This window comes from Nansenia antarctica, assembly GCF_963989245.1.
Source record: "Nansenia antarctica genome assembly, chromosome: 20".
Classification (NCBI taxonomy): Eukaryota; Metazoa; Chordata; class Actinopteri; order Argentiniformes; family Microstomatidae; genus Nansenia; species Nansenia antarctica.
In genome coordinates, this window is record NC_137693.1 from 16,028,583 (window position 1) to 16,053,450 (window position 24,868).

The 24,868-nt window shown below is 45.2% G+C and overlaps 1 protein-coding gene across 1 annotated transcript in view; it reads left to right on the forward strand.

Annotated features, from left to right (window-relative positions):
* Positions 1 to 306: 306 nt before the first annotated feature.
* camkk1a (calcium/calmodulin-dependent protein kinase kinase 1, alpha a) overlaps positions 307 to 24,868 on the forward strand; it is a gene marked incomplete at its 5' end in the record, with an annotated part of 53,684 nt that continues 29,122 nt past the window's right edge. Inside the window, 5 exons of the mRNA XM_080549394.1 lie at positions 307 to 639; positions 7,099 to 7,146; positions 7,447 to 7,500; positions 16,001 to 16,052; positions 16,217 to 16,350. Coding sequence (XP_080405520.1) covers positions 307 to 639; positions 7,099 to 7,146; positions 7,447 to 7,500; positions 16,001 to 16,052; positions 16,217 to 16,350 — 621 coding nt within the window. The remainder of the gene's footprint in view (positions 640 to 7,098; positions 7,147 to 7,446; positions 7,501 to 16,000; positions 16,053 to 16,216; positions 16,351 to 24,868) is intronic.

Here is a 24,868-nt window from a genome sequence, read left to right on the forward strand (position 1 = left end):
CTCTCTCCTCTCCATCCCTCTCTCCTCTCCTCTCCATCCCTCTCTCCTCTCCATCTCTCTCTACTCTCCTCTCCATCCCTCTCTCCTCTCCATCCCTCTCTCCATCCCTCTCTCCTCTCCTCCCTCTCTCCTCTCCATCCCTCTCTCCTCTCCATCCCTCTCTCCTCTCCTCCCTCACAGCTCTGGTGAGGCTCCAGGGTGGGTGTGCTGGCCCCCGAGGGTGGCCTCTAAGCCACGTTGATGCTGGTGGGACCCCCCCCCTCTCCCTCCGCACCTCCTTCTGCGCTCCCCTCCCTCCGCCCAGCGATGGCCGCCAGCAGTGACTCTGGCTGCTCGGGGGGGGCCGACCCGGACCCCGACCGACAGCCCGGCGACCTCGCCGGCATGATGGCCGCCGTCGCCGTGACCACCGACGAGACGGACGGCGCCTCGGCCGACGGCGTGAGGAACGGGGCTCGACAGGGCGCGGCTGCGGCTAAGAAGGGCCCCGCCCCGCGGCCCCCCCACCTCACAGGGAGGAAGATGTCTCTGCAGGAGAGGGGGACCTCGGGGGGGGGCGGAGGCTACTCCCACGTCTCCCCCCGCGTGGCGCGCAGACCCACCATCGAGTCCAAGCATGTGTCCATCACAGACGCCCAGGTGAGTTCACGGTCGGCCAGCGCTGCATGCTACACGTTCTATGTTTCTGTGTCAGGTCAGCTTGTTCGTTGTTGTCTATGCTGAATGCCTATATGTCTGTACTGTGTTACTGTGTTGTCTATATGTCTGTACTGTGTTGTCTATATGTCTGAGCTGTGTTTCTGTGTGTTACTGCTTGTACTGTGTTGTTATTGTATTGGCTTATCCATTTATCTTTTTAATGACCTGTATTGTGTTTGCTGACTTATTAATTTCATGTACAGTATTAAGTTTGCTAAGTACGGTTTTACTGTGTGATGTTATTTTATCTTTTTATAACTGGCGAGGGACTATGGATGAACATTAGCCTTCTGGCTAAATCTGGTGTATTTAAAAAAAAAAAAAAAAATATGTTCATTAATATGCATTGTCCGTTTACAAATAAAATAAATAAACAGTGGCAGAGTTAGAGGGCTGATATTCTGGTGTGGAGAGGAACACTGAACGAGCACTTGTCTCCTGGTGGTAGTCAGGCCCCGGCTGACGTGAGCAGCTGTGTGACGTGTTGAGAGATCAGGGGATGAGGAGGACTGTGACCCACCGAATGCCTTTGTGATCTGTGTTTATGCAGCACAGATTTGTATCAGTGTTTTCATTTGACTTCTCTGAGTGCTGCTGGACTGTTTCATGTCCCTGGGTGATCAGACAGACGGGTCAGGAGCTTCTCTGAGCTTAGCGGCGGTTAATGAGTTGAAATGCTAAATCCCTCTGTATTTGTATGTGTGTGTGTGTGTGTGTGTGTGTGTGTGTGTGTGTGTTTCTGCCTGTGGCTGTATTACCATCTGGCCGTAGAGAGCAGGGAACCAGACCACTAAGAGAGAGACTCAGAGCCCAGCCCTCAGCCTGGCTGTACAACACCATCTCTATTAGTAGGAAGGTCAAACTACAGGAAGATCTTTTAGATTTCACTTTTTATCCAGCTAGGCAAGGCAAGTTTATCTGTATAGCACATTTCATACAACAGGAGTAATTCAAAGTGCTTTACATATAGAATTAAAAGAAATACAGAAAAAGAGAAGGATAGTAATAAAAATGGCAAGAATAGATACATATAGATACAGAAAATAAATAGATAAACATGTAACAACATAATAAGACAATGAATAAAAATATCTAGATACAAGTGTAGATACTGCAACTGTATTCAAGCGCTGCTCTTCCCAGCTCTGTATTTAGTCAGTTGAATCTGGTTCATTTGAAGTGCTGTTGCCCTTCTATATCAGTTCCCACACCGCTGAGACCTGTTTCAGGTGAGGTAATTCAATTCTTTGGAGAGCAGAAATGTCATTGATTGGCCTCACACTTCACTCACACTGTGCAGAGGGTGCTAGCCACCAATCATTTAGTTTCTTAAGATGTCAAATGTATAAATAGAGCAAAACTGTTATATAAAGTAATTTCATTGATTTAGTTACAGTAAGATATATCCATTTATTATTATTAATATTATTATTATGATTATTAATCCTTTATTTAACCAGGGTAGTCATATTGAGACAGTAGCCTCTTTTTCAAATGAGCCCTGGCCAAGAAAAGCAGCACATAGTTAAAAAGACACCACATACAGTATAAAAACATACAATATACAACATAAAATAACAACAAACAAGCAACAGAAACAGTGAGCAGATACAGGCTATAAAAGATAACCTCAGCACATTTGCATGTATGATTCAAAGTCTTTGTAACACAGTTTAAAGACAGAGGGCCCTATTATGCACTTCATAAGTCTTAAGCAATAAGACGAGGCGGTAGATCTAAACTTAAGACGTGGAGGCGTGGTCAAGGCCACTTTGCTATTATGCGTGCGGTAGTGGGCGCCTAAGACCCGGCGCTAAGCCCAGAAATTAGTCATGGGTGTGTTTTGGGCATCTTCTCAATCAACCCAATCAGCGTGGCAGGTGCCATTCCCTTTAAGAACCGTCTGCGTTAAGTCATAATAAGCGCTATGCTATTATGCAGTTCATAGGCGCTAGACTTCATGCACGTTTTGAAACACGAGCGCGCCTCCGCGGTTTGCGCATGCGCGCCGAAGTGGGTCAGCGCGCATGCGCAAACCGCGGAGGCGCGCTCGTGTTTCAAAACGTGCATGAAGTCTAGCGCCTAAGAACTTTTCAAACCACTTCTTAGCGCTAGGCGCAAAGTCAGATCACATAATAGCAGGGGCGCCTAGCGCACTTCATTAACATATGAACACTCCCACAATGAGTAATATATGCACAGGAGTCTTACGTCTTATGTGTGGGCGCCTAGCGACACCTGCATAATAGCAGTAGCGCGTATGAAGCGCATAATAAGGGTGGCGGTAGGTCTTAACCTGGCGGTGCGTCTTAATTAAGACTTAAGACGGCAAGTTAAGAAGTGCATAATAGGGCCCAGTGAGTGGAATGAACAGGTTAAGTTTAAACTTTTTCTGAAGTACATTCCAAGTTGAAGGAGCATCTAACAGAATGCAGTTTTACCAAATTCAGATCTGACATTTGGCACATTAAAGAGAATGCTGTTATTACACCTGAGGTTATATCTACTGTTTACTGCCATTGAAAAAACTGAGTAAGTAAGATGGTAACAATCCAATCATTGCTTTATAAATGTAAATAAGCCAGTGATGCTGTCTACGTATTGATAGTGGTATGCAGGTGGTGATCTCCATAGTGAGCAGTACATCGTGTGTGTCCATAGGGAGGCCATAGAGGATCTACAGCACATGGACAGTGTAGACAGGTCATATTGGATGTCGCAGGAAGGAAGGAAGGAATCGTATTTTGGTAAAGAGATTCATTCGATACTCCAATAATGATGGTTTGTCTGTGATTATCGTTGGTTCAGGACCTCTGCAGTGGGGGTCAGGAATCCCATGATGCTCTGCAGTTTCCTCTAGGTGGCAGTTGGTTTGAAAAAGATTTGACATCCGTCAGTGTATCTTACACTCAAGATTTAGTATGACGGACTGGTAGAGTTGTTACTGAAGTGTAAGTCGCACTGCCCGATCACGTCTCTTCACAACACTGGCTCCCCACGGCTGTCAGAACTGCAGAGTCACTACCCATCTTCCGTCGGAGACTGAAGACCCATCTCTTCAGGTTACACCTTAACTGCTCCTCCTGAGACATCTACTACCCCCCAGCACTGCGTCTCCTGAGACACCTGCTTTCCCCCTCTACTGTGTCCCCTATGACTTCTACTGCTATGACTAAGGCGTCTGCTAAATGCCAAAAATGTAAATGCCTGGCCCTGGGGTGGTCCAGTGGTCTAGCACCATGGCCTGGGTGGTCCAGTGGTCTAGCACCATGGCCTGGGGTGGTCCAGTGGTTTAGCACCGCGGTCTACAGTGCACACATGTGCCCATGTCGGCATGGGTTCAAATCAAACTCTCTCTCTCTCTCTTCTTCTCCTTACTTTCCTGTCTGTCTTCACTGTATCTGTCCAATAAAATGAAAAACATGAGTGGGACTGCCCAACTCAGAAAGAAAACCTAAATAAATAAATGATGTGCTTGCAGCTCTACCACTGAAGCATAGAACACTCTGACACTCCAACACCAACGCCTGGGTCCACTGCTCTATTTGTTACGGTGTCTCTCTTTTAGAGGGCCGTAGATGGACAGCTAGGCGGTAGATCACTGTACAGCTACATGCTTATGACAGGCAGCGCCCCTGACTGACAGAGAGAATGTGGAGGAATGCTACTATGAGGATGGGCGACTGTGAAGGCTTCTCCTTCTAGTGTGGGACATAGAGGTAGTTTTTGTTGACCTGCTAGCGCAGTAAGAGAGAGTCTGTCTGTCTGTCTCTTCCCCATCACCCCCTCTCTCTATTCCCCTCTCCCTCTCGCTCTGGAGGACATCGGAGGACGCTTGTGTCGCTTTCCTTTCGGTGTCTCTTGTTTTTCAAATGAGGACGGATGGCTATAATCTGGACACCCGACCAAAACACGGAAAACAACGCCGTGATGCTTCTCCTGTTCACAGACCGTTCAAACATGATCACAGCACATCCTCAATACCAAGGCATCCTTTGTTGTCACTCACATTTTTCAGATTTGGTCTATATAGAATTGGGACTGTCTCTCTCTCTCTTTCTCTCTCTCTCTCCCTCTCTCTTTCTCTTTCTCTCTCGTCCTCTCTCTTTCTCTCTCGTCCTCTCTCTTTCTCTCTCTCCCTCTCTCTCTCTTTCTCTCTCTCCCTCTCTCTTTCTCTCTCTCCCTCTCTCTTTCTCTCTCTCTCCCCCCCCCTCTCTCTTCCTCTTTGGAGCAGAGTGACAGCTTTGCCTTCACAGCTCACTTGTTACAAGCATGTTCTAATGCAGTATGGCACAGATGAATCTCACTTCTGTGTTCGTTGGCTAGTCACCCAATACTCAGTGAGGTATGAGGTATGTCTGCTTCTCCCACAGTGCACTGCTGTGTAGCCGCTGTGCCCTCGCTTAGGTGGTTTTGCGCCTATCGACCAGTCTCTCCTTCCTCTTCAGTAACAAAGAACAACATGGAGCCCTGTATCCTTCCCTTCACCTCCATGCAGACTGCCCACCTGGTAGTTATTCAGAAGAGGAATATGACTATGCTAATGCTAGTAAATGCTAATGCTAATGCTAGTCAAGATGAGAGAGGAGGTGGTGTCTGTCTGGGAGATGGGAGACAGCAACGCAGGGAGATTTGACTGGAGAGAAGAATGGATAAAAATGACAGCACAGCAAATCTCTGGCCTGGAGGGGGGGGGGTAGGGGTGATGGGGTGATGTTTGGGGGAGGGGGGGGTTGGTGTGTCCTCTGGTTTGGAAGTCAAGGAGGGGGGGGGGGGGTTGGGGTGATGGGGCGATGTTTGGGGGAGGGGGGGGGGTGGGTGTGTCCTCTGGTTTGGAAGTCAAGGAGGGGGGGGGGGTTGGGGTGATGGGGCGATGTTTGGGGGAGGGGGGGGGGTGGGTGTGTCCTCTGGTTTGGAAGTCAAGGAGGGGGGGGGGGGATTGGGGTGATGGGGCGATGTTTGGGGGAGGGGGGGGGGTGGGTGTGTCCTCTGGTTTGGAAGTCAAGGAGGAGGGGGGGCACCACTGCACTGCTAATGGGAAGGCAATGAAATAACACACATTGTGATTTATGAGGGCCGGTGTGATTTATTGAGATGCAGGAAGTTATTCATTGAGTGTGTGTGTGCGTGTGTGTGTGTGTGTGTGTGTGTGTGTGTGTGTGTGCTGGGCCGTCTGTCTCCATCAGCTCAGACAAAGTGTTTACTGCATTGCAGAGCTTACTGAGCATGTGCCAACGGCCGTCTAGACCCAACAGAACAGTCCTCTCTTCCTCTCTTCTCTTCCTCTCTTCTCTTCCTCTCTCTCTTCCTCTCTCTCTTCCTCTCTCTCTTCCTCTCTCTATCCCTCCAAAAGTCCTTCCTCTCCCCTCTCCTCAGTCCAGGCCTATTTATATCTTTCCTGAACAGTATATTTGCTCACAACCCCCATATATCCCACATGTCTAAAGCGGTCCTTTCTCTGTATCCAGCCTGTCCCACCTAATAATAACAATATAATAATAACTTTTTATTTGTATAGCTCTTTTCCTGCAAACGTTGCAGCTCAGAGTGCTCCAATCATTATATAATCATCATTTAATTATTTAGTCATTTAAAGGCAATATTAAAAAGATCGGTTTCTAGACTTGAACATATTTGCTGAGGTTGCATCCCTAATGTAAACTGGCAGTTTACACCTAACCCTATGCCTCACTCCATGATGTAGCACCCCTGACATAGAGGATCTCAAAGTGTACCTCAGTGCCTTTAAACTCGTGCGGTTGCACGGTATCTAACTTATCCTGAACGACACGTTGCCCTAACCAGCTGTGTGTCTCCTGGGTGTGTTCCAGCTCCTCTCGTCTGCAGACGTGTTCTGAGCTCCAGTGAGACGCCCGCGGTGCTGTCTGCTCCCCCTCTGTAATGAGGGAACTCCACACTCCCCCACACTCCCTCCACACCCCCCCAGTCTGTTCTCTCTGTCTCACTCTCCCTCTCCCGCTAACTCTCTCTCTCTCTATACCCTAGCTTGTTTTATTTTACCATCTTTTCTCTCTCTTTCGCTACCACCCCCTCCCTCCCTCCCACCCACCCACCCCCCTCTGGCCTCCTCTGCCCTGCCCCCTGCCTGCTGTATGGAGTCACCGGTTGCTATGGAACTGCGACTCATCCGTTTAAACACAACCCGTAATGGATGTGTCCACTGTAAACAGAAACCCTCCGAGCGCACCGCTACTAACGTGTCTGAAAGCGAGTGTGACAGAGAACATTTTGTTCGAGTGTGTCCAAGGTCTGTGTTTTGTCAGCAAATGTTTTCTTCCTCTTCTCTGGTGGGCGGGATAGCGTGTAAGACTCCCTAGGTCTCTTTGTTTTGGATGTTAATGTTTGTAAATGTCGCCCCCGTGTCCCCCCCCCCTGCAGGACTGTATCCAGCTGAACCAGTACAAGCTGAAGAGTGAGATTGGGAAGGTGAGTCCTGTGCAGTCCCTGTGTCACAGGGTCACTCTGTGTTATGGAACATAGAACAGTTGTTTTTCCCTCCCTTTAATGGACATTCACCACCGTTAAAGGGAATGGCCATCCATACAAGAGGCTCATGTTTTTTTCAGTGATTGGATGTTCACTGGAACAGTCAGTTAGCCCACGGCATGGTCATCTATCTACCGCCAACCACGGCTCTTGTAGTGTTCTGCATAAAAATATACAGAATCAATATCTTTTCAGCGGAGGAACAAACACTGAATTGATCTCTCTGCTGTGTGTCTGCAGGGCTCCTACGGGGTGGTCAAACTGGCCTACAACGAGGATGACGACAAAAACTACGTAAGTCACATCAACATGTCGTTATCGTTACCGGACCTGGGGGCCCCGATAGGATATTTATTTTTTGTGTGTTTTTATTATTACTACTCGACCTTTTCAGTTTGTAAAGCGTCTTTGAGTGTCTAGAAAAGCGCCATATCATTCTAATGTATTATTATTATTATTATTATTATTATGAATAAACATCATCCTATATGTCTCATTGAAAGGTTCAACAGTGTAATGTGTCTCCACAACCATGACAGGCAGACAGGAGGTTTACTCTGAGCCTAAAGTAATGAAATGCAACAATGTTCCAAACACGTGTAGGGCTGCATAGGGCTAGGAACAGAGCCCCTCTGTTCAGGGTCTTCTACCAGAGAGTGGAGTGTGTGTTTGTGTGCGTGTGCATGTGTGTTTGTGGTGCATGCAGCCCGCTTTCTCCCTATAAAAGGTTGATTATGATCCATTAACTATTTTCAGCTCTTGGTGGAGTGGTGGCTTGAAATGTTAATGGACCAACTCAAGGCTTTTTATTTGCCTGCCTACTGGCAGTGGAGTGTGTGTGTGTGTGTGTCTGTGTCTGTGTCTGTGTCTGTGTCTGTGTCTGTGTCTGTGTGTGTGTGTGTTATGGTGTCGATGCTAAGTGATCACGTCAAAAGGAAAAGTTTGTCCTCTGTGGCTCAGTCGTTAGAGCATTGCGCTAACACAACGCTTGGCTTGTGGGTTCGATTCCCGCTGGGACCGTATATACAGAAAAATGTATAAAAGTGTCATATATTATGACTATAATATGAAGTTCCCCGTCCTCCACGTTAGTGCGCATACTGTCTGAAAGAAATGGACAGATTGCATGTTTGTCAGACCCTTCCCTACGGGCCTCAAACTAGTGTCGGCCTGGTCAGACCGGAAAACAGAGAGAGGAGGGAATGAAAGATGGAGAGGAGGAGGAGGAGGAGGAGGAGGACACCTGCCAGCGTTTAATTCCATTTCCTGGCGTTTTGGACCCACACAGTCCTGACTCGGTCTGTGCATCTGTCCACCGTGTGAGATCATCACATGCTCTGGCACCGAGCCAATCACAGACACACCTCACACAGCCAATCACAGACACACCTCACACAGCCAATCACAGACACACCTCACACAGCCAGTCACAGACACACAACTCACACAGCCAATCACAGACACGCCTCACACAGCCAATCACAGACACACCTCACACAGCCAATCACAGACACGCCTCACACAGCCAATCACAGACACAACAAGGAGAAAGTCTGTGTTTTTCAACCTTATTATTATAATTATTATTATTTTCAAAAGGTGTGTTTTTTTTATTAGTGGTCCAGTTTAGATTTTTTTGGGGAAGATTATCGTGTGTATGTGTGTGTGTGTGTGCGTGTGTGCGTGTGTGTGTGTTCCTAGCCTATGTTGTGTAATTATATGCTGACAAAGCTGTTACCTTTTCACAGCCAACTTGCCTGGCGGACATCCAGTCGTGTTGAGGTCTGCCAGTACTAGAGGAGCAGGCCCGACCTCCGGTCTGCAACACTCGCTCAGCTCGACCCAAATCACTGGAGCACGGAATTAAGAAGTTCATTATTAGCAGTCCAGTCGCCCCAAGAGGCAGGAAAGGAATCCCCCCCCTCTCTTCACTTTCCCTTCCCCTTTCATTCTCTTAATGACTCTGCGGCTCTCTGGCTGGGTCTCCTCCATGCTGCTTTTTGGGAGCTAAGTCAAGAGGCTTACAGATGTCTAAGAGCCCCCTCCCTCCTCCTCCTCCTCCTCCTCCTCCTCCCTCCTCCTCCCAACCATGAGGCTGAGCGGGTGTGTGAGAGAGACACCAGGTCCCTGGGACTGATAGTCTGTTAGCTCCTCTAATGACTAGCAACCTCCCACCCCCCACTGCTGCAGTAATGGTGTACTACAGCATGGTGGTTGTCGACTGACTGTCTTCAAACAGGCTTGCTGTACTGTCTACTGGCAGGGGGCCATTAAAGTGTCCTGTTGTCCTTTTAGTTCATCGTCCAGAAGGATGAGGGTGACATGAACACTGGAAGCCTCCCATGTGAGGCTCTCCACAGGAGGGGGCAGGGTGAGACTGTTTACCAGAGGCAGGTCCATGAGACTCTACTGTAGTAGATGGCGGTGGGCGGCTGTGGCGCAGGAGGTAGAGCTGCTGAGCTAATGATCGCAAGGTTGGCAGATCGGCGGTTCGAGCCCCGGCTGGCCACATGTCGAAGTGTCCTTGGGCAAGACACCGAACCCCAAATTGCTCCCAGTGAGCGGGCCGGCGCCTTGCATGGAAGCTTGCCGCTATTGGTGTGTGAATGTGTGTGTGAACGGGGGAATGAGAGGTCGTTGTAAAGCGCTTTGGATAAAGGTGCTATATAAGTGCAGTCCATATAAGTCAGTCCATATAAGTCAGTCTATATAAGTCATCTATATAAATCAGTCTATATAAGTCAGTCTGTATAAGTCAGTCTATATAAGTCAGTCTATATAAGTCAGTCTATATAAGTCAGTCTGTATAAGTCAGTCTATATATGTCAGTCTATATAAGTCAGTCTATATAAGTGCAGTCCGTTTAGTAGATCAATTCACCGGTGTCATCAGTGTTGTTTCCGGCTATTGGAGTGAAGCAGGGATCTCTCTCCCTGCGTTTGGAATCAGGCCGAACTCCACTGTCAGCTTGTCGGCTCTGAATCATTTGTGACAGGGCATGGTTAAGAAGTCCGCAACTAGGGCAAAATTCCAGATTATGAAAGGGTAGATTGTAAGCTTTAAAATGATGTGTCATACATTGAAATCTGAAACAAGTTGAAGAAGTCATGGATATTTGAATGTTGATACCCCCTGAACCACCGTACTGAGATAAGTCTTCAGAGACATTTCAGAGACATTTTTCACAGAGGTAATGGGTGGGAACAATAGCTGGTTAACTCCACCCTAATCACTCCCTCAAGACAACCACTCCCCCATTACACTACCTGTCATTACCTACCTGTCATCTGTCTGTGGGGTTGTCAGCTAACCCTCAGGAAGCAAAATTGCAGGGCTGACACGTTTAAATAGCTAAATAATAATAATAATAATAATAATAATTCAAAATTCATGATTCATCATCATTGTATTGCCATGTGTGCCAAAAGTGTATTACGTCCCAAGTACAAGAGAGTAAAATTCATGGCAATGGAAAAAATTAGGCAAGATACAACATTTACATTTACATTTTTGGCATTTAGCAGACACCTTATTTCAAAGCGACTTACAATCAATACATTTGAATACTAAGCATGAGAATCATCAGTCCACCATTTGTAGCAGGAAGAGTAATCTAGCTCGGGCCCGGGGCCACTGATAGAAGGAAAAACCTTCTCCTATCACCTGTTTTTTTACACTGGAGAAACAGAGAAACAGTACAAGGGGGGCAATAGAAGTTCTTAGGGACACAGTAGAGGGAAAAGCGGGTGTCTTTACGAGACGTAGTGGTGAGGGGCAGAAGATGTCTCAGGAGAAGCAGTTAAGATGTAACCTGAAGAGATGGGTCTTCAGTCTACGACGGAAGGATGGGTAGTGATGGGTAGTGACTCTGCCGTTCTGACAGCCGTGGGGAGATACAATTGAGCAATACAATAATAGAATGGTAAAAAATTATAATGTTGTGTCTGTGTGTATGCATTTATCATTATAGTCCATAAAGAATCTAGTGGGACTTGGTGTAGTTCCTTCCCATCCGGGCATCAAAGCTGTAGCCTAATAAAAAAAGAAGACAGTACATTTAAAATGATTGCCCACTGTTACCAACACACCACTTTTACACAATACTACTATGTTCATAAATTAGAATTGCTTATACAATGACAATGACAAATACCTGAAGTGCTGGTGACTCTCATCAAGGTGTCATCTCTCAGAACCTCTCACCTCGTCATTCTGTAACAAAGATGTCAGGTCAGAGGTGTGGACACACTGCTAGTGTAGGTTTTCCATAGACTCTCAGTGTACTATTGTTGTACTGTAAGGAGTAGGCTAGTGAAATCATTTCAATCCACAGTATTATTCTACAGCAAATCTACATATCAATGAATTAATCCTTATTTTTGATATAAGGATTACATTAGCGACAACATTAGCGTTCATTACAAAGGCATTTACTTTTTCTATAATCTAATATATCTCTGACAAAGCTAGCTAGCTAGCTAACAAGCTAACACTTGTTTGGCTAGCTGGTACACACAAACACACTAAAATGGTGCATGAAACATATTACACTATGTTGCATGTTTAGTAGGTCTCCAACAAATGTATTTATTCATTATGTTTTATCTTTGACAACGTATTTCTTCCTCCCACCATCTCATTAGTTTTGTAGAGGGGTGGCATAATTGTGGTGAGCAGTTTCAGTGGTCTGATAACTGATGCTAACAACGGGGCTATCTACCCTACTCACAAAACATCAAATAACTGTTTGGCTATCCTAAGTAAACAACAGTATTTCGTTGTTTGGTACCTGTACTGTAGCAATGACAATAAAGTCCATTCACAATACAAAATCCTAGTAAACAACACACGTAACACATGTAACTCATTAAAACTTACCCAAGAACGCAGCAGAAGGTCTGTGCAGACGACTGTCCCAAGAATAGTGAACTGATGTGGAGATCAATGTCTGAAATTCCGTTGTCATCTGTCATCGTCAGATTCGGAGTTCGGATTTCCCGTTATGTATAGTCCAGTATGAAGGAGTTCATTAATTGCCCACTGTCGATATTTGCCTGCTTTTGAAATTCTGTTGATAGCATTAGCGAGAGGTTCAGCTTCAGCTCCATCTTGTAAATTTGTCAACAGGTCCAGACGCACACACATGGCTCTTTACATACAGCTGGGGTGGGCGTGGCTACACACACTGCCACACTAATACGAATAATACCCCCCACCCGACTTTGCTAACTAAATGTAGGTATTTAGTGAATGTAAAACTGTTGGATAAGACATCGAGTGGGTTCTTCATCGCTTCGTTTGTCGTCCTATGCCAAAAACCGGAAAACACATTTTTTCACAACAATACTTGTTTGGCTCGATTGTGAGGTTTCACAATTGCCGAGATGGGGACCTATTAATCAAACCCTGTCACATTTCTTCGGCCCAGTAGTAGGAGTAGTCATTGTGGCAGTGTGGCAGTGTTTTAGCTAACAGCGGTTTTGCCTGCACAGTAGCTGTCCCCTGACACACATGATGAATATTCATGACTTTCTTTCTCTCCTCTCTGACAAACTGCTTCTTCTTCTTCTTCTCAACACGGCAGCGCTACAAAGACTCTGCGTGGCCGTCGCCACAGGGGGCGTGGCTGTCCTTGAGAAGAAAGATGCTCAGAGCTCTGTGGAAATGCAGATGCTTTGCTGTTCTCTCCTTTTCAATGGGACTTGTATCTATTGGGATAGTCATCAGGACCACCCCAGGACATGTTGTGTAGTAGAAGAGACATGGTGATCAGTTGCTGAAGCTCTAATGCTTTGTAGCTTTGGCGCAGACAGGGCTAAGCTAGCAACAGTCCTGTAGTAAATAATAGTGCCATAAAAATGCCAGTCGAGAGAGGACGCTGGCGTTGCTTGTTCGCCGCTTCTCCGCCCGAAATCTAGATATACTTGCAGTATACAGAGTAGATTGTCCTACAAAGACACTTAGATTTAGGGTTAGATATAGGGGTCTAAATTAATTAGACCCCTATACTTTCATTAATTTATTTTTTTGTTTATTTTTTATTTTTCTGTTTGTAAAGCGTCTAAGTATTTTCTAAAAAAGAATCCTTTTCATGGCTGTATAGCATCTGATGTTTTGAATGTTACACAGGGACTTTTACATGAATGCTCTGTGGATGCTTTGAGATGGCTTCTATTCACTAGGAAACAAACAATTATTCCACAGGTAGATAAAGGAATTAACCTAATTAGTCTTAACGAGGAGACGTTAATGAGCGGTGTCTGGGAGACGGGCGGTCTCACACAGCTTGCTCTTGTAGGAGACAATGAACTTTGCTCCCACACTAGCGGCTAGCGCTAGCTCTCTCTGAAGTGATGGAAAGTGCTCTTAATTCAGCACTGAGGTGCAGGGACACTGGCGGACTCAGGGTGGGGGGCAGGGGGGGCAACCGCCCCTCCTGGTGCCCCCACGGTTGAAAAACGTCTCTCTTAAGTGCCCTTTTGAGTGGCAAAAATGAATGAATGAATGAATGAATGAATGAATGAATGGACTTTATTGTCATTGCTACAGTACAGGTACCAAACAACGAAATTTAGGAGGGGTGGCTCCCCTGGTGTTAGGAAAGGGAAAAAAAAAACACTTTTAGAAAAAGAATAAATTCACAAGAAGGTAAGGAGCTGGTTTACATAAATAAAGGCTATGTACACAATCCACTGTACTATACTGCACAGATAGTCAACTAGGGTTGTCATATTGCACAATAGTATTTTTTCACGTTATTTAAAGTGTCACAGTTTGCAGGCTTGAAATGTACATGTTTGTGCCTCAGCACTAGCTGCCATACAATCCGTCCAGACTGTCCTGGGCCCAGAACTTAGGTCTTTGCTGTGTTCAGGGCCTTGACGGCCCTGTGGTAGAAGCAGTTCTTCAGTCTGTTTGTCTTAGCGGCCGGGGGCCTGTACCTCCTTTTCGAGGGCAGCCTGATAAAGTGTACGTGCCCAGGGTGGGTCGGGTCCCTGGAGATCTTGGAGGCCTTCCTGAGACAGCGTGTGTTGTACAGCTCTTCCAGAGAGGGGAGGGGGGCGCCGGTGATCTTCTGTGCTGTTCTCACGACTCTCTGTAGCGCATTTCTCTCCGCTGTTGTGCAGCTGTAGAACCAGTTGCAGATGCCGTAGGTGAGGATGCTCTCCACTGCGCCGCGGTAGAAGGCCACCAGTATCTCCTGCTTGTTGTGTTCTTTCCTGAGGCATCTCAGGGTGTATAGCCGCTGTTGTGCCCTCTTGATGGTGCCTTTTGTGTTGTCCTTCCAGGTCAGGTCATCCCGCATGTGATGTCCCAGGAATCGGAGGGTTGAGACTCTCTCCACGCTCTCTCCGTCGATGAGCAGGGGCTGGATCTCGGACTTTTTCCTCCTGAAGTCTACGATGAATTCCTGGGTCTTTGACTTGTTCAGCAGCAGGTTGTTAACCTTGCACAGCTTGCTCAGTTGCTCTACCTCATCCCTGTACGCCGCCTTGTCCCCCCCCCGAGATACATCCCACCACGGTGGTGTCGTCTGCAAACTTTACGATGTAGTTGCTGGGGTGGACGGGGGTGAAGTCGTGGGTGTAGAGGTTGTAGAGGATGGGGCTTAGCACGCAGCCCTGGGGGGACCCAGTGCTGAGGCTGAGGGCTGTGGAGGTGTGGGGGCCCACCCGCACCCTCTGGGGGCGGTCGGTCAGGAAGTCCTTGATCCACGCACATATAGAGTGTGATAGACCCAGGTCTAGTAGTTTGGTCACTAGCCTGTCTGGAAGGATGGTGTTGAAGGCGGAGCTGAAGTCCTTTTGAGTGGCGAAAATTAGAGGACGTGCCCTATTGGTGCCCCTCCAATGGTCTAAACTTGACCATGTGCCCCCACAGTTGAAAAACGTCGCACTAAAGTGCCCTTTTGAGTGGCAAAATTAGATGACGTGCCCTATTGGCTGCCCTTCCAATGGTCTAAACTTGACCATGTGCACTGATGGGGTCCCATGTTGTGCAGTAGGTGCCCTTTTTTTCTTTTCGCCCCTGCCCTTCAAACAGCCTGAGTCCGCCACTGTGCAGGGATACAGAAGAAAGTAAGTAAGTAAGTGTCGGAAGTCTTGAGGACCACCTAGCACAGGTGACAGGTAGGATAGTGTCAGTTTAGGATCCGACTCAACATGATGTGTCTTATGGAGCTATGTTTCTTTTTATGGCGTGAAGAAAACTTGTCAAGTTAACAGTCAGGCCTTAATAGAATCTGCCAGCCATCACTTCCATGGCCACTGTTCATTTATGCAATCACTTACTCAGAGGCAGAGAGTGCTGCCGGGAATCTTAAGTGTGTCATTAACAAAAGAAACCAGTGCAGAGCTGCAATCGAAAAGTTTATGAAAGCCTTTCTTTGATGAACATTGAAATGGGGGGAAGTCAGACAGTTATGTCACCCACTCAACATGCTCAGAGTGACATCAGGATCCTTTAAATGTGTCACCAAAAAGCTAGCGTACTTACTGCTAATGTATGACATTAACCGGAGGTTGAAATGTCTGTTACAATGGCCTCAAAATGACCTGTTACAATGACAATAAAGATCATTCATTCATTCATTCAAGTAATTATTTACACCTTTCAAGAACAGCTGTATGTATTTTCTTGTTTTCTAATAGGCCTGACCGACAAAACTAAATGTGTTGTTGGTTTCTCCCTCAACCAGGTAGGATATGTTATGGTGTGTAACTTCCACCCTCCCCCCTCTCTCTCCCCCCCTCTCTCCACCCTCCCCCCTCTCTCCCCCCTCTCTCTCTCCCAGGCCATGAAAGTGGTGTCCAAGAAGAAGCTGATGAAGCAGTATGGATTCCCACGTATGTGTTTCCGACCCTACGCCCTTACATGGCAGATCTGTCACACACAACGATTCTTTTGCTCTAAATCTTTGTCTCTATTTGAATTCGGGAGAATAACTGAACTGAATTGGTGTGAAGTTCAGCTGACGGTTTCTCAAGGTTGTTGTTTTCCTGGTGTGCAGGTCGCCCTCCTCCCAGAGGACCCAACGCGGCCCAGGGGGAGCAGCCCAAAGTCTTAGGACCCTTGGAGAGGGTCTACCAAGAGATCGCCATCCTCAAAAAGCTGGACCACCTCAACATAGTGAAACTGGTGGAGGTGAGTCTCTCTCTCTCTCTCTCTCTCTCTCTCTCTCTCTCTGTCTCTCTCTCTCTCTCTCTCTCTCTCTCTCTCTCTCTCTCTCTCTCTCTCTTTCGCTAGCTCTGAGAAACAACAAGCCAGACCAGGGTGATGACGTGCTGCTGGACGTGGAGCTATACACTCTGTCTGAATGAGTGTCAGCTGTGCATCTGCATGCTTTCAGGCTAGATTGCATTCAGCAAAGTAAGCTATTAACTGGTAATTACAGCTCCAATCAGGGCTTTCACAGTAATTGGTATAAGGGGAAGTGGAAAAGCCTAAAGCCTGTCTGTTCCTAGCGAATAGAATCCTCCTCTATGCAGTCTATGGACAGACAGACTTTGCCATGTATCAAAAGAAAAATGACTCCGCCAAGACACAGTTTTAATAGTTTCATCAAATCTTTCTTTCACTGACTGATTGTTCGTTGAGTGGTGGTCCTGGTCCCCGTTGACGGGCTTCAAACTTGCAAAATGTCTCTTGCAAAGTGATTTGCTAGCAAGTAAAGGGAGTTACTGTAGCGAGCTAACTCTGACCAGTTGGAGCTAAAGTTAGGCTAGTGTTGTGGTTTTATATCATTTTATACTGAGAATATAAGTCTCTCTACAGTTTGGTGAATCTAGCACTCAAGGAAGGTCCATTTCCTTCCTGTAAGGGATGGGCCAAGATCTGTGGCTCAGTGAATAATTCTGACTATGGACAGGGCCCATAACTTGTGGAATCACAGATTTGTATGGTTCCCAAGACTAGTGACCTCATGACCAAGGACAGTTCTATAAATATGAGTCCCACACATCGTTGGGGGCTTTTTGCTTTTTGGCTATTGCTTCTGGCTTATTTGTCTGCTCGTTTCTCTCTGCGCTCATGTAACTTTGCTTAATAAAAGGCCTCTTTGGAGACAATTGATCTAAGCTCTTTGTGCTTTATAAGTTTTACTCAATCTATTAAGAATCAATTAATTCTACAAACACTAGCTTGATGCCTGTCAAAGGCGACAACCACACAATGAACCAGCAGTGAAAGAAGGATTTTATCTGTGTCCTGGTGCAGAAAGTCTCTGACTACCTGTCTGTAGGACTGCATAGAGGAGTGCAACCCAACCCTGTAGCTCCTTGCAACCCAATACATTGTACCTGCCTAACAATACATGTGATTAATAATGTAGAAGAACCAGCAACACTGCTTATTTACCCACACGGCGACTCGGGGAGAATTCAGAGGGCTGCAATTCAACACATGGGTGGTTCCTCGTTACCAGCATGCTGCAGGAGAACCTCGAACGTGTCCAAGTCTTTAACAGAGAGCAGCTCGGGGGCTACCTCAGGGGCTACCTCAGGGGCTACCTCAGGGGCTACCTCAGGGGCTACCTCAGGGACTACCTCAGGGGCTACCTCAGGGGCTTCTGTTGAAGGCTGAGGCAGGAGAGGAGAGCGTGGGGGGGGAGGCTGATTCAGAGAGGCGACATGAGCATCATGTTCTCCTACCCATTGACATTATCTGAGTGCTCTTCAATCAGAGCCAGACAGCGGGGGCCCCGTAACATAATTGGGCCTCATTAGCGTAGGAGAGGGGGGGGGCTGGGGAGGTATGTAGGTGGGTGGTGGGGGGGTAGAGAGGGAAGTCGGAGCCATGCGTATCTCTGGGGCTCTCTGCCTGGCAGTCATAATGAGTTTAGAGTGAAAGTGGAGCTTCTCTAATGTTCAACCCCTCAGCCCTTTCTTGGAACAGCTACCCATCCCTCCTCCTCTCCTCCTCTCCTCCACACTCTCACAAGTGTACTCTCTAATCTTCCCGTTCTCTCCACGTCCATGTAACAGGCTGTTGGGTCTGGGTGCATATTCAGTGTAACTCTCGAAGCCAATATTGGAGCTTAGTCAGTAAAGTAAAATACATTTAGGCGAGGAACAGAACTTTTCTCTTATAAAATAGTAACTACTATGGATACCTGGATACATTTATACCGTCCTCATACAAATGGACTGACTTATATAGCACCTTTATCCAAAGCGCTTTACAACAGCCTCTCATTCACCCATTCACACACACATTCACACACCAATGGCGGCCCCGCTCACTGGGAGCAATTTGGGGTTTAGTGTCTTGATTGGGCATTTTCAAATCCCGCGGTATACTGTATTACCGTTTTACCACCCTAATGCTGGATGAAAACATCAAATGTGTTATGGCAATTTGTCACAGATGGTTTGTGAGATCAGTTTAAAACATAAACATCCCCTCCTGTTATCCATTTGGGCTGAACAGACAGCTGGCATCTTCTTCAGAAAAGAACTCTTAATAACACTAATACATCCTTCTGTTTGAATACCAATGTTTGAGTTTGATGCCTTGCCCAGATGGGATGTTTTCCTGATATGATGTCGATGTTGCAGGTGTTGGATCTTTTTTTAAAAAAAAATTTACAATATTTTATTAGAAGGAAGTAGAATACAGTACAACATTTATGGGTACACAAATAAGGAATGAAGGTCCTTCTAGTTTTTCTTTTCTCTCCACCCACCCACCCATCAACCAAACACCTATTGCCAATAGAAAATAATAATAACAAAATAAATAACAATAATAATAATAGTAATATAATAATAATAATAAAATAAAATAATATATATATATATATATATATAAATGACGGGAGTTAAATAAAAATAAATAAACAAGCATTAGGCTATATCGAATGCCCCCATAGAAAAGAACTCTTTTTTTTTGGAACTTAGTTTTTATTTCAGTTTCAACAACTTGTACAATCATGTCATGTTTTGTCTACAATTCTTTCCATTCTTATAGCTGTACACATATGGTCCATGGATGTGGTTCAAAGCATGACACACAAAGCAAAAAAGAGCGATCAACAAAAACATTGAGATGTCAATGACGGAATAAAATTAAAGATTTTGAAAAGAAAGAAAGAAAAAGGGTAGGGTCGGGGGGGGTTGGGTCAGGTGGGGGTTGTGTATGTGTGTGTGTGTGTGTGTGTGTGTGTGTGTGTGTGTGTGTGTGTATGTGTGTGAATGCAATGCAGGCATATATCTATGTGTAGTGATATGAAGTGAGTCTAGAATACAGAAATATACGAGTCGAGATGTGTGGAGGGGTTCACTGTATTAATATGGACATAACCGGGCTCCATCTTTTAATAAATAGATGTTTCTGGAGTCTCAGAGTGTATGTTATTTGTTCCATCTGGTAGATTTCCCATACTTTCTCTGTCCACATATTGTATGTAGGGGGGTCTGGTTTTAACCACTTAATTGTAATGCATTTAATTGCTGCCGTTAGTAATATTTGTAAGAGATATATTCTTGCCCTTCCATCAATGCCTTCAGGTATAACTCCCAGTAGTGCCATCTTTGGATCTTTGGTAAATTTTTGGTGGAATACTGCTTCAAGGGCCTCAAACACCTCTTCCCAAAATGTTCTTAATTTGGGGCATGACCAGAATATGTGGGTGTGGTTGCCAATTTGCGTACTGCAATTTCTCCAACATTTATTTGAGTGTGTTGGGCCCATTTTAGCCATTATTTCTGGGGTTCTAAAGAATCTCATAACCACTTTCCATTTGAATTCCCTCCATGTATTTGAATTGGTCACTAAGTGTGCTTCAGTGCATATTTCCTCCCATATGTCCTGTGATATGTCAGTATTCATTTCAGTTTCCCATCTCTCTTTCCTCTGTAGTGTATTATTCAAATCCATGGATAGAAACCTTTGGTAAAGGTCACCTATAATTTTCTTATTCTCGTTTCCTTTTTGCAGCTTTATCAAGAACTCTTCGATTTCAGTGGGCTCCAAGACTTTATTCCATTCTCTATGTTTTGTTAGGAAGCTTCTTAATTGTAGATATCTGAAAAAGTCTGTGTTAGGGAGCCTAAATTCCTCTCTTAACTGTTCAAATGATTTAAGGCTACCGTCTTTATGGAGTTGGTGCAAGTTAGTAAGTCCATGATCCGACCAATTTCTAAACCCTATATCTGTATTGGAGGGTTCGAAATTTTTCATAAGACCAATATTGGATAATGCTGAGATTGCTTTAGGTAAGCCAAATGACAGTTTTATTTTCCTCCAAATCTTTAGTGTGACTCTGGTCCATTCACCTAGTTGAGTTTCCTTTAGAGGGACATCTATGAAAGGCAAGGTCTGTAAGGGCATCGAACATAAACTTTTTTCAATGTTGAGCCATCGTGTATATGAAGAGTCTTGGATCCATGCTGTTAGAGGCTTTAGCTGGGCCGCCCAGAAGTAGTATCTTAGGTTTGGGAGCTTCAGCCCACCATATGGTTTAGATAGTTGTAGTGTTTTAAGTCTGATTCTTGGGCGCCTTCCTTGCCATATGAATTTGGAGATGAGTCTATCCCACTTATCAAATGTGGATTTGGGGATATCGATGGGTAGCATCTGGAACAGGTATAGAAGCCTAGGCAGCACATTCATGCGTACACTCTCAATACGGCCCAATAGAGACAGGGGAAGTGTTGACCAGCGGTCTAGATCTTTACTGATATTTTGGATTATGCTTTTGTAATTTGCATCACTTAGGTTTTCTAACAGTGAGGGGATTTGAATGCCAAGATATTTAATACCATCCTTGGGCCATTTAAACTCACTCTGGATTTTGATAGTTTGTGGAATTCTACCTCCTATGTCCATAGCCATTGTTTTATCAACATTTACTTTATAACCCGAGAAGTATCCATAGTTGGAAATAAGATCTTTTAGGCGTGGGATTGTTGTTGCAGGTTCAGTTAGATAAAGAAGCACGTCATCTGCATACAATGATAATTTATGTTGTTCCTCATTTATTGTCAGTCCCTTTATGTTGTCGTCGTCTCTAATGAGCTGTGCCAGTGGTTCAATACTGATATCAAACAGCAGGGGCGACAAAGAGCACCCCTGCCTGCAACCCCGTTCTAGAGTAAATCGGTCCGACAGAAATCCATTCACTTTTACAGCAGCTTGTGGATTTGAATATAGTGTTTGAATCCATTTTATAAAATTGGGGCCAAATTTGAGTCGTTTTAGAGTTTGAAATAGGTATTGCCAAGATACTCGATCGAATGCCTTCTGGGCATCGAGGGATAATATCATTGCTTCTTCCTCCTTAGCTTTAGGGTGAGTCATAATATTTAGTAATCTTCTTATGTTGTCCCCGTAGTATCTTCCCTTTATAAACCCGGTCTGATCGGGGTGGATAACTTGTGTGATAATTTTATTGACGCGTCTTGCTAGGATGGCTGTTAATATACGTAGGTCGGTGCATAAAAGTGAGATGGGTCTGTATGATTGGCATTGGGTGGGGTCCTTGCCCTCTTTATGTATTACAACTATTGTTGCGTCCCTCCATGAGGGGGCCGTGGTTCCAGATTGCAATGTATGGTGGTATGCTTTTAGCAATAAGGGACATACTGTCTCTTTAAATGTTTTATAGAATTCATTACTAAACCCATCCGGTCCAGGACTTTTATTGTTTTTTAGTGTAGAGATCACTTCTTGTATTTCCCATTCTTCAATTGGTTCATCTAGTTCCTTTGCCATAGGTTCAGATAGCTCTTTTAGTTTGATGTCTTTCAGAAATGCTGTCAATTCATTATCATCTGTGCAGGTGTCCGTATTTTTGTAAAGAGATTTGTAAAATTCTGCAAAAGACCTTGAGATTTCATCAGGTTTTGTGAGAGTCGAGTTATGAGTTTTTAATTTCTGTACTATATTCGATGATTGTTGTTTTTTTAGTCTTAGTGCTAATAATCTACTTGCTCTGTTTCCATTTTCATAATATTTTTGGTTGGTAAACCTTAAATTGCCCTCAATCTTTTCAGTGATTAGGCTATTTAGATCCCTGCGTGCTTGTTTGAGAGCATTAAGTAGATTGGAGGTTGGTGTTCTTTTATGCTGTTGTTCAAGCAGCCTTATTTTATCCTCTAATTCTCCTTGTTTTGCTTCTCTATTCTTTTTTTTCGCGCTCGCGTATGAGATAATGCGACCTCTAATGTATGCCTTAGCACAGTCCCATAGGATGAGAGGTGATATTTCAGGTGAGTCGTTAGTTTCTAGGTAATACTTTAGTTCAGTTGTTACAAATGTGATAAATTCCTCATCATTTAGAAGTGATGTATTTAATCTCCATTGTTTGGTTTTTGGCCTGTGACCTATGTTCCATGATAATGCAAGAGGTGCATGATCAGATAGAGTAATTGGTAAGATCTTTATGTCTTCTATCCTGTGTAGTTCTGCTTTGGGTGTAAAGAAATAATCAATTCTCGAATAAGATGAATGTCTGTGCGAGTAGAAAGTAAAATCTCTTCCTTTAGGGAATCTGCTTCTCCAAACGTCCACTAGGCCTGATTCTATCGACAAGTGTTTAAGCATTCTACTCATTCTAGAAGTGGGAGTTTTGGAGGTAGGTTGTCTATCCATTAGCTGGGACATAACACAGTTGAAGTCTCCTCCCAACAGTAGGATACCGGAGCTGTGTTGTATTGCTGTGTTAATGACTGTGCTAATGAAGCCAGGCTCATCCTCATTTGGAGCATATATGTTCATGAGGGATACATGTATCCCATCTATAGATCCATTCACTAAAATGAATCTTCCCTCAATGTCCTTGTGGACCGTTGTTGGTGTAAAGTTAACCTGCCTATGTATCAATATAGCCACTCCTCTCTTTCTACCTGACTGATGTGATGAGTAGAACACGCTGTCTGCCCAGGATTTCTTTAGTTTCTCATGTTCCATATCCGACAGGTGGGTCTCCTGTAGGAATGCTATCTGACAGTTGGCTCTTTTTAGCTGATTAAGGATTTTCTTTCGTTTTATAGGATTGTGAAGGCCTTTAACGTTATAGCTTATGACCTTAAGTGATCCCATGGTTCAGAGTAAGAATTAGGGAGGATCTTAATTTTACCTGTAGGCATGGTGATGGCAAGGATAGGCACATGAATAGGAGAAGATTGTGAACTGCATGTAGTACAGTGTCTATGTGTGTGATTGTGTGAGTGTGGGTGTGTGGATATATGAGGGGTGGGTATGGGTAGGAGGTGTGGGGGAGTTGGGGAGTACATATAAGGGAAAAAAACAAAATAATGCAAGAGAAAACAAAATACATAAACATACACGTTGCTCTTATTCTTCCGGTATGATCCCTGTGGAACAGTGGGATCTGAACATAGAAATAAAAATGAAAAATCCGGACACTCAACCGACATGAGTGTCTGGACAGACTTTTGGGACATGGTCCCAGGCTGCGAGTCTGAACAGGCAGCTGTGCGAACGACCTTTAAGAGGGTTCGCCTTTGCTTGGTTATAGTACCAAACAGAATAGCTAGGAGTAGTTTGTTAACATTTCAGGCTCCCGTCGAACCTTGAGGTAAAACAAATTAACCTTAATTTCGACATTGTCGAATATATTTTACATTGTATATGTGTATATAAAGAAATAAGAGTAATAATAATGATGTCTAGAGGCAGAAATAAATAAAAGGATCGGAGAGAAGCATTAACGCAGTGGAAATTAAGAAACAAATAAAAACAGTCTCCTGGTCAGGTAATTTTAACTTCCCTGCCCCTTATGAATAAACAGATAGATTATTTCCCCCTTGGGGTAAGTTTTAAATTGAACTAACATATGTCCAGTCTCCTTCAACACTTGCATATAAACTGCTGTGAAGAACTACAATAACAACAAAGGGGTGGCATTGACGATGGTAATATATTTAAGCAGATATCGTCCCGTCAAAGTTGGTCTTGTAATGCCACTGAGACCCACTGGTCTGTGGCTGGGGGAGACCTACCCTGAACCTGTTGCCGGCATGACGTTCTTCTTAACGTAGTCCATCGCTTTGTCTGCATCTGTGAATTCCTTTTCTTCTCCGTTGTGTGTGATGCGGAGTCGGGCTGGAAACAGTATACCATACCGAATGCCCTGACGGTTGCGCAGCAGCTTCCTGACCTCCGTGAACGCAGCCCTGGCCCTGGCGACGTTGGCAGCATAATCCGGAAAGATGGCGATGGTCTGCCCGTTGACCCGGAGAGGAGCTCGAGTGCGCGCGCAGCTCAGCACCTCGACGCAGTCCTGGTAGTAATGGAGTTTAGCAATGATGGCGCGTGGTTTCCCCTCCGGTCCCCTCGGAGCCAGGGTTCTGTGTGAACGATCCACAAGCACATCTCTATCCAGTTGTAGCACTTCCTTCAGTAGTTTCGAGACCGATGCAGTAGAGCATGATCCATTCGTCTCGGCCACCCCTAGTATTCTGATGTTGCATCTCCTCATTCTTCCCTCCATGTCGTCGCATCTCTCTCTGAGCCCGGTTACCTCTGCTTTCAAGCCCGTCACCGTAGTCCGCAGGTCCACCACCTCGTCCGACCACGTTGACAGGCCGCCCTCCACCTCCGTGATTGTAGCCTTTATTTGGTCAATCTCAGACTTAACCGCCGCAGTATTGTTAATGATTTCCGATTTTACTGCTTGAAGTTCACTTTTAATATAGTT